This window comes from Elephantulus edwardii, unplaced genomic scaffold (assembly GCF_000299155.1).
Source record: "Elephantulus edwardii isolate Elephantulus edwardi_28Jun2011 unplaced genomic scaffold, EleEdw1.0 scaffold00180, whole genome shotgun sequence".
NCBI lineage: Eukaryota > Metazoa > Chordata > Mammalia > Macroscelidea > Macroscelididae > Elephantulus > Elephantulus edwardii.
In genome coordinates, this window is record NW_006399930.1 from 4421575 (window position 1) to 4431196 (window position 9622).

The 9622-nt window shown below is 41.9% G+C and overlaps 1 protein-coding gene and 1 pseudogene across 1 annotated transcript; one reads left to right on the forward strand and one right to left on the reverse strand.

Moving 5' to 3' along the window:
• Positions 1 to 6194: 6194 nt before the first annotated feature.
• On the forward strand, positions 6195 to 6800 carry LOC102843735 (regulator of G-protein signaling 16-like). The gene has a single exon (XM_006896043.1). The coding sequence runs from the start codon at positions 6195 to 6197 to the stop codon at positions 6798 to 6800; it is 606 nt and encodes a 201-aa protein (XP_006896105.1).
• Positions 6801 to 7313: 513 nt separating this feature from the next.
• Positions 7314 to 9622, reverse strand: part of LOC102844139 — a 54219-nt pseudogene continuing 51910 nt past the window's right edge.

A 9622-nucleotide genomic window follows, 5' to 3' on the forward strand; every position in this document is an offset into this window, starting at 1 on the left:
TATTTTAACATAACAGGTAAAATACGCTTCTCTGAAAATAACCAATACATTCACTGCCCACCCACTCCCCACCCCGTAAGCACATGTGACTTGTCTCTTCCCTTTCCCTGCTACTTCCCTATTCCTTACACACCTGGCTACCTGGTCACACCCTCCTTTCCCCAGCCAAGACTTAATACAATCACAAGTCACCACACACTGGTGACTTGCACCACACACTGCTACTGGTCTCTCACACTATTGTCTATCTCTTGTTTAGGAGGATGTAATTCCCATGTACTAACTTCAGGAAAAGATTTTTGCTTGAGGCAATAATGAGGGATGATCCTTGCCATAGAGTTTCTGCTAAGTTTTGTGACTTACTGTCTTTATTTAAATTGCTGACATGATGTGATAATTCTAAGATCAGGATTGGTCTCTTCTAGATCTGAAATGCTGGTGTTGTCTATTTGGCTTGAGGGTCTGAAGCAGGTTTGAGACTGAAAATATCCTTTCCGAAAAGATGAGGTTAAGGGTGCCAACACAGTTCTGCAAGAAATGTGTTACCTGATCAAGGAGATTATAGAGAGCTCTCAGATCTCATCTAGTGTGACTCCATGGGTTCTCAATGCTGTTTGAGGAGGCCAACCAATGTGAAACACAGACCTTGAAGCATGTTTGAGACTGAATACAGTCCATGATATATTCAATATTTTCCTGCAGCACCATAACCCAAAGGCTTCAACTCTTTTTCTATCATCCTTTGTCATTGTCCAGCTCTCTGCTACATAGCAAATAATTTTGAAGACCATGGCCTGGATTAGGTGTACCTTAGTCTACAGACAGACTGTCATTGTTGCTCTTCAGTACTTTGGAGAGGTCCCTGACAACACATTTCCCCAATGCTATTTATTTATATTTTGATTTCCTGGCTGCTTATGCCAATAGTGTTGGTTATGGAGCCAACAAAGCTGAAGTTGTTAACAGATCTCAATCTCTTCTCCAACGATCATGAAGCTACTAAATTATCCATTGGTGAGAATTTTTGTTTTCTTGATGTCCATACTGAAGGTTACAGTTTTTGACCTACTACAGTAAGTGCCTCAGGTTCTCCTAAGTTTTATGAAGCAAGGTTGTATGATCTGCATAATGCAGGTTGCTGATGAGTTTTCCTTTAATCCTGATGCCACATTCCTCCTCATAGAGCTCAGCATCCCAGATGATCTGTTCCCCACATAAATTGAATAGCTATGGAGATAGGAAACATCTGGCATAAACCTTTCCTGATTTGGAGACATACAGTTTCCTTGCTCTGTTCTGACAACTGTCTCCTGGTCCAAGTATAAGTTTTACATTAGCACAATCAAATATTTTGGAACTCCCATTCTTCTCCAAGTTTGTTGTAATCCACAGAGTTCACTATGCCTTTGCATAGTCAATGAAACACAGATAGACATTCCTTTGGTACTCTATGTTTTCAACAATGAGTCATCTAACATTGGCTGTAACATACCCCTGCCATGACCTCTTCTAAACCCAATCTGCACATCTGGCAGTTTTCTGTTGAAGTGTTGTTCTAATAATTTAAAAATAATTTCTAGCAGGATCTTGCTTGCATCTATTAATGATATTATTTGATAATTTCCACACTCTGTTAGGGTTACCTTTATTTATTTATTTTAATGGCAATAAATACAGATCTCTTCCCATCAGTTGGCCAGGTAGTTGTCCTCCATATTTCTTGGCATAACCTGGTGAGTATGTCCAGGGAAGCATCTGTTTGTTGAAATATGCCAATTTGTATGTCATCAATTCTTGGGGCCTTGGTTTCTGCCAATTCCTTCAGAGCCACTTGAACTTCCTCCTTTATAGGGTCTTAATAATATGCTGTTTAATGAAATTGTTCTGTGTCAGCCAATTCTTTTTGGTATAGTGACTCTGTGTCCTCCTTCCATCTTCTTTTGATGCTTTATGGATCATTTAATGTTCTGCCCAAAGTATTCTTAAATATGGATGGTGAAGAGATTGAGATTTTTCACAGCTTTAGTTTGCTTGGCTCCACAGTCAACACTCTTGGCAACAGCAGCCAGGAAATTAAAAGACATATTGCAATGGGAAAGTCTGCTGTTAGGGCCTCTCCAAAGTACTGAAGAGCAATGGTATCTCTCTGGAGACTAAGGTGCATCTGATACAGGCCATGGTCTTTGCAATCACTTGTTATACATCAGAGAGTTGGACAATGACTAGGGAGGATAGAAGGAGAATTGATGCCTTTGAGCTGTGGTGCTGGAGAAGAGTATTGAGTGTACCATAGACTGCTATGAAAACAGATTCATCCTGGAGAGGCTTAAACCAGGCAGCTCCTTGGAGTGAAGGATTCTGAGGCTCCGTCTAACATACTTTGGACATGTTGTAAGGAGAGACAGGTCCTTGGAGAGGGACATCATACTTGGTAGGGTGTAGGGACAGCGCAGGAGGGGAAGACCCTCTACGAGGTGGATTGATTCAGTGACTGGGGTAATCGGGATGGGTGTATCAGAGACAGTGCAATTGGCACAGGACAGAGCAGAGTTTAGGGCTGTTTGATATACAGTCGCTATGAGTCGCAAGTGACTCGATGGCACATAACAACAACAACAACAACAACAACAACCACCACAACAACAACATTGTAACTCAAGGCTTTAATCTGTACTTCATTTCCTTCAGCTTAAGAAATCCTAAGCAAGTTTGTCCCTTTTGATTTTCCAACTCCAGTTCTTTGCATATTTCATTATTATAATACTTTGACATAAAATCCACAAGAACTAACGTCTGACCTTGAATCTATCCCTCCTGAGGACTTAAAAACTAATGGGCAAAGACCAGATGATCTGTTGGGAGGATATCAAGAGTATCATCCAGGAAGAGTGAAATAGGTCATTACAAAGGCAGAGGAGGAAGAAAAGACCAAAATGTCAGAAGAGAGTTTGAATATTGTACTAGAGAGCTGAGAAGGCAAAGAAAAGGGAGGAAAACAAGATGCTAAGGATCTGAACAGATGATTTCAAAGGGCATAACAGAAAGACAAAGCAAATTGTATTTAACATGTACAGAAAAATACTTCACTATTGAATGTAGCAATTTATAATTTATATTTGCATGTCAAAATTGAGTAACAAATGAGGAAGATTGAAGAAGAACTGATAACTTTGGATTTTGGCAATGGTTGAGAATACTGACTATAGACTGCCAGAAGAGCAAAGAAGCTGGTGAAAGAGTAAATGCAACTAGTGTGCTTCTTCAAGGAAAAGATGGTGAAACTTTATCTCAATTACTCTAAGCATGTTATTGGAGGCACTAGTCCCTGGAAAAGGCCATTGGCCTGGAGAAAATAGGTCAACCAAGATGAAGGAGATCCTCAAGGAAGTGGACTGATACAGTAACTGTAAAAATTACAGTGAGAAAGGCACCATTTATGAGAATGACAGGGTTCAATCCATTGTATTTATGTAAAGATTTTAACGATAAATGGAATATATTCTAGTATGTCCAGATACATAATCTGAAAACAAAACAGACAATTTATCAGATTAATTGATACTATGCATCAATTTCTAGATTCCTGGACTTAAAGAAATTTTTTTAACTGAAAAGAAAAAAACAAAGAAGGAAAGATTACAATGATGAAGGATGTAAGAGGTGGTAATTAGCCCTCTGAGCACCATATGAAAGCTGTTTTGCAGGAGGAGTTCTGGTGTCCTAGTAGATAGAGAGTTTAACTGCCAACTCTATTGCAGGTGGTTCGAATATACTAGCTACTCTGTAGTAAGAAGACAGACATTCTCTTTCTGTACAACTTATATGATATGTGCTCACATAAAAGTCTTATTCTAAGTTGACAATTGTTAGATTCCATTGAGTCTAGCATGACTCTTGGTAGATCTATGAATGACAGATCTGAAACTTTTCTTCTTAGCACCATCCTCTTGATGTCTGATAGGCTCCAGTTGAGATTTTTAATTTTTTTATTAATTTTAATAAAAGCTTACAGAGACTTAGGGTTGCCAGTCATTCATTGTTGCACTCCCTACCCACTCCCCCCCAATTCACTCTTCTCCTTGAAAAGAAAAAGAAAAACTCTTTCATTGTTATGCAATCCCTCCTCCAAAGTCCACTCCACTGTGTCGCCTTCATTGTGGACTCATGTCATGGCAATAATACCCAATTGTATATCCCTTTTAAACAATTCTCTCCCTCATGTGTTTCAATGCAGTATACATTATTCCTCCCCTCCCTCCTTCTCTGTCTTCCTTCAACCCCGATGTCAGTCCCTTTTTAAAACAGTGGCCCTATGCAATCAATATGTGTCCTTTTGTGACTGTGATATTTCACTCAGCAAAATGTTCTCCAGGGTCATTCATTTTGTATATTTCATGAGTTCGTTGTTTTACAATGCTGCATAGTATTCCATTGTGTAAATATACCAGAGCTTCTCTATCCATTCATTTGTTGATGGGCACTTGTGTTGTTTCCAGCTCTTTGAAATTGAGTTGGTTTTTACAGTCACTGTTTCAATCCTTCTTGTTGAGGGATTTCCTCTCTTTCTCTGACCCACTGCCCTTTCCAGCCAAAACAACGTATTCTTAACAACATATTCAAGATACATGAGACGAAGGTCACCATGCTTGCCTCTAAGGATCACTTCTTCCAAAGCATATTTGTTCTTTTGGAAGTCCACAGAATATTTCATACTCTTTTATCAACCTCATAGTTCAAAGGCATCAATTCTTCTTTAGTTATCCTTATCCATTGTTCAAATTTCAGATGCATAGGAAACAATTGGAAAGACCATGTCTTAGATCGGGTTCATCTTAGGCTTCAAACTTATATTTTTGCTCTTGAGAACTCTGAACAGATCTTATGCAGTAGATTTTCCTAATGAAACAAGTAATTATGATTTCTTCTTTACTGCTGCTATCATTAGTGTAATTAACTCAACATATGGTTCATTTAAACATTATTATTGTTAATGTCTTCGAACTACCATAACTTAAATACTATTAAGAAGATGGTTTATTATATGGTCTTATAACTCTCATGTTGTTGTTGTTGTTGTTATGTGCCATCGAGTCGCTTGCAACTCATAGCGACCCTATGTACAACAGCCCTAAATTCTGCTCTGTCCTGTGCTAATTGTAGTATCTCTGATACACCCATCCCTATTACCCCAGTCTCTGAATCAATCCACCTCATAAAGCTCTTTCCCCTCCTGCACTTCCCTCCACCCTACCAAACATGATGCCCCTCTCCAAGGATCGGTCCCTCCTTACAACGTGTCCAAAGTATGTCAGACAAAGCCTCAGGATCCTTGCCTCCACAGAGCATCCCAGCTTAACCCTCTCCAGGGTGAATCTGTTTGTTTTCCTAGCAGTCCATGGTACATTCAACACTCTTCTCCAGCACCACAGCTCAAAGGTATCACTTCTCCCTCTACCCTCCGTAGTCATTGTCCAACTCTCTGATGCATAACAAGCGATTGCAAAGGCCATGGCCTGTATCAGATGCACCTTAGTCTCCAGAGAAACACCATCCTAGATATAGAATGTTGTTATGTGATGGAAGCTGGGAAATAAATCTCTCTATATACCAGTCCCTTCATTTTGTCTTATCAGGAACAGTCTACCCTGTTTCTCATAAAATATAGTGCCTGATCAACTTCACTAACATCTGTCCCCAGATGGGGAGAATAGTGCCTCTCTAATGCACCCTGATCAAAGAAAGTGTGTGTGCATCATGATAGCCTTCTATTGAATATTGGCCATGAAGGACTGGCACCCACCACTGAAGCTAACTTTGTTGTTTCTTCCCTGTGTAAGTAAAAGAAATTCCCATCAAATTACTCATACTCTGTTTATAAGTGATCTTTTTCATGGTAATTGGGTCTTAGATATAACCACCCCTATTATTACAAGATATAAAATGAAATCCATAGATTTAAAAGGTGAATGTTTACAACACAAGTTTCTAGATCTATAGGTGAAGATTTCCTTTCACTGACCATTTTAACTGCATAGACTATTTTAGAGCGCTTTTAAAGAAACACATTTAGCCAAACAGTTAAATCCAAGCCAACCCACAGAGAACAGTGCCTGCCTGCTGCGGCTCCTCGCCGCTTAGTTCTCGCAGTGCCAGCCACCATTCTTCCCAGGACGTACTGTCCTGCTCCCGCAGCCATGTGCCGGACTCTATCCGCCTTCCCCACCACCTGCCTGGAGAGAGCCAAAGAGTTCAAGACACGCTTGGAGATCTTCCTCCACAAATCAGACTTGGGCTCTGATACTGGGAACGCCGGTAAGATCGAGTGGGGCAGCAAACACAACAAAGAGAGAAACTTCTCAGAGGATGTCCTAGGGTGGAGAGAGTCTTTCGACTTGCTGCTGGGCAGTAAAAATGGGGTGGCTGCCTTCCATGCTTTTCTGAGGACAGAGTTCAGCGAGGAGAACCTGGAGTTCTGGCTAGCCTGCGAGGAGTTCAAGAAGATCCGCTCGGCCACCAAGCTGGCCTCCAGGGCACACAGCATCTTTGAGGAGTTCATTCGCAGTGAAACCCCAAAAGAGGTGAACATAGACCACGAGACCCGGGAGCTTACGAGGACCAACGTGCAGGCCGCCAAGGCCACATGCTTTGATGTGGCCCAGGGGAAGACAAGCACCCTAATGGAGAAGGACTCCTACCCACGCTTCCTGAAGTCCCCTACTTACAGGGACCTGGCTGCCCAGGCCACGGTCACCTCACCCTCTCCGTCCAGCTGCAGTCTGGCAGCGCCCCTGTGCACCTGAGTCTCTGCAGCAGCCAGGGAGCCAGCCAGGAAGAGGGGCGAAGGCATACTTCCCGCAGCCCCTGGGTGAGAGGCCGGTTCCTCAGAGCGAGCGAATGGACAGTACAGCACAAGGCTGAGGGAGCCGCCTCTTGCCCAGCAACTGTGGGACCCAATATATGCATGAGCCCTTGCCCCATTCCTGGGATCTGTGACTCAGGACTGAAGAGGAAGTTTGTGTGAGGTTCCAGGGAAAAGAAAACTGGTTTTTGTTTTCACTGAAGCAGAGAAGTGGTCTGAGGAGGTTTGGGTAAAGGGATAAGGAGGGCAAAGGTGCGGGGTCAGCAGACTCTGAGGGCCTCGTCTTCCTAGTACTGCTCTGGTTACAGAGGGAGCAAGGGCCTGTGGCCATCCCCGCCTGCCTCCTCACCAGCCTCTGTACTCCCAGGTGCCCTTAGCTTGCACTTGAGTGTCTAGCCTTCTCAGTATTGTCAAGGCCAGCGGCCACACGTGACTCTTGCCCAGGATGAGCATTCTATGGCTGAACCATTGACCCATGAGCCCCTTTCTGAGGCGGTAGAGAACCCTCCGATGGGACCATCTTGCTTATGTGAGCTTGGTGCTCGTGGTGACTTCTTCCAAGTGGATTCTGCGCCTGTGTTGCAGCAGGAGCTGCTGTGAGGAAGGGTGCCCAGGGTCCCCTTGCTGAGAGGTGCTCACGCTCCACTCTGCACCTTGAAGGTGAAGCTCCTGAGGCGCTCCAGGTGAGGACCCCCACCTGTTGACAGCGTGTTGTGATGGGCACAGCCTCTGAACACACTTGGGGTGGGAACTGGGGCTGAGGGGAGCTGAGGACCCAGTGGCTAATCTGGGAACCTTTGGGGCACCCTCCTGCCCTAGGTCTTAGCTTCTCCAGCAACTGTGGGATGAGAGGGGAGCAGCCCAGAAGAAACCATGTCTCCTCTGTAGTTTTGGAAAGTCTTGTTTAAACTGAGCCAGTATTTGCTAAGATGAGGCCCAGCGTGGTGCTGGCATTCGCTGTGGATGTGGATGCAGTAACGGGGAGGGGGAGCAGTGCCCTCGGACAGAATCTACCAGTAGGTATGGGGGCCGCAGAGAGGCTGCTAGGGTGTGGAGTGGGGCCTGGGACCAGGGATGGGGGGAGATGGGCGAGACCTTCTTGTCCCCTCAGGGTGTCACTGAACAAACATTCCACAGTGGAGCTTCCTGCACAGGGACCCAGGTGGGGCGGAGAACAGATCCCTTAGCTTCTGTTTAGCAAATACTGTTCTCTGTACTGTGAGCTCCTCCAGGAGGAAATATTTATTGTACTGTTGGTCGCATGACTATTGCTATAGCATATTGTTACTATGATCCTCGTTGGTGGTGGTGTCGTTGATATTTTTTTTATTTTAAGTTCACTTGCCGGGACTGGAGAATCTCAGCAGGAGCTGGCAGCCTGACCATCTCCTTGTGTCCACCTGACTCTACCTCGAACCTGCTGGGAGCCCCTCAGCCTGTTAGGAACTCAGCATGGCTTTAATATTTATTTATTGTTGACAAATGGAGCCGGTTTCCTGGATATGGATTATGTACACAAGCCCCGTTTTCCTGTTTCAGCATGTTATATTCTTGTACAATAATAAAATAAAAAAAAAGAAACACATTTAAATTGCTATAAGACTTTGGTGTCAATCATCTATTTAACACTTTAAGATTATTTTTTTGTGTATTATCAGAAAGCTTTATTAAAACATTTGTTTGTAACAAATTTACATTTACTAGAACAGATTTTTTAAATTTTGTTTTAGTGTTCTTGAATGTTCTTTTGCTTGTTAATGCTATGATTATTATTTAAAAATATTAAAAAATAGATATATAGTAAGTACTAAGTATTAATTATGCCTGTATAAAGACTAAGTTGTGCCTAATTCATGGCATGGCCTTTTCAGGCATCTGAATGTTAGACAATGAACAAGAATTACAAAGGATGAATTGATGCCTTCAGGTTGTGGTGCTGAAGAATATTACCGAATCATAAACAGCAGAGTCCTCTTTAGAGGTAAAGATGGCGAAACTTTGTCTCTCATATTTTGAACATAATTTTAAGAGGGGATTTTCCTTGAAAAGCAACATCTTGCTTGGAAAAGTTGAGGGTCAATGAAAGAGAGCAAGGATCTTCACTGAGGTGGAATGACACAGTAACTATAGAAGTGGGTTTAAGTATATGATGATGATCCACAGATTTAAATATTGTGTATTTACATATAACAACATACTCACATATATAACAATATACCCGCATATATAACAAAATATCCTCATATACAACAACATATCCACATATAGCAACATACTCACATACATAACAACATATCCACATATACAACAACATATCCACATATAAGAACATACTCACATGTATAACAACATATCCACATATACAACAACCTATCCACATACAACAATGTACTCACATATATAAAAATATATCCACATATACAACTACATATCCACATATAAGAACATACTCACATATATAACACCATACAGACATATATAACAACATATCCACATATATAACCACATATCCACATATACAACTACATATCCACATATAACAACATACTCACATATATAACAACATATCTACATATATAAGAACATATCCACATATATACAACAGCATATCCACATATAACAACATACTCACATATATAACAACATATCCACTACTCACATATGTAACAACATACCCACATATATTACAACATATCCACATATAAAACATACTCACATTTATAACAACATACGGGTCCTTGGAGAGGGACATCATGCTTGGGA

Excerpts from the sequence above, each read along its gene's own strand:
- LOC102843735 (XM_006896043.1), top strand. The coding sequence starts at position 6,195 with ATGTGCCGGACTCTATCCGCCTTCCCCACCACCTGCCTGGAGAGAGCC.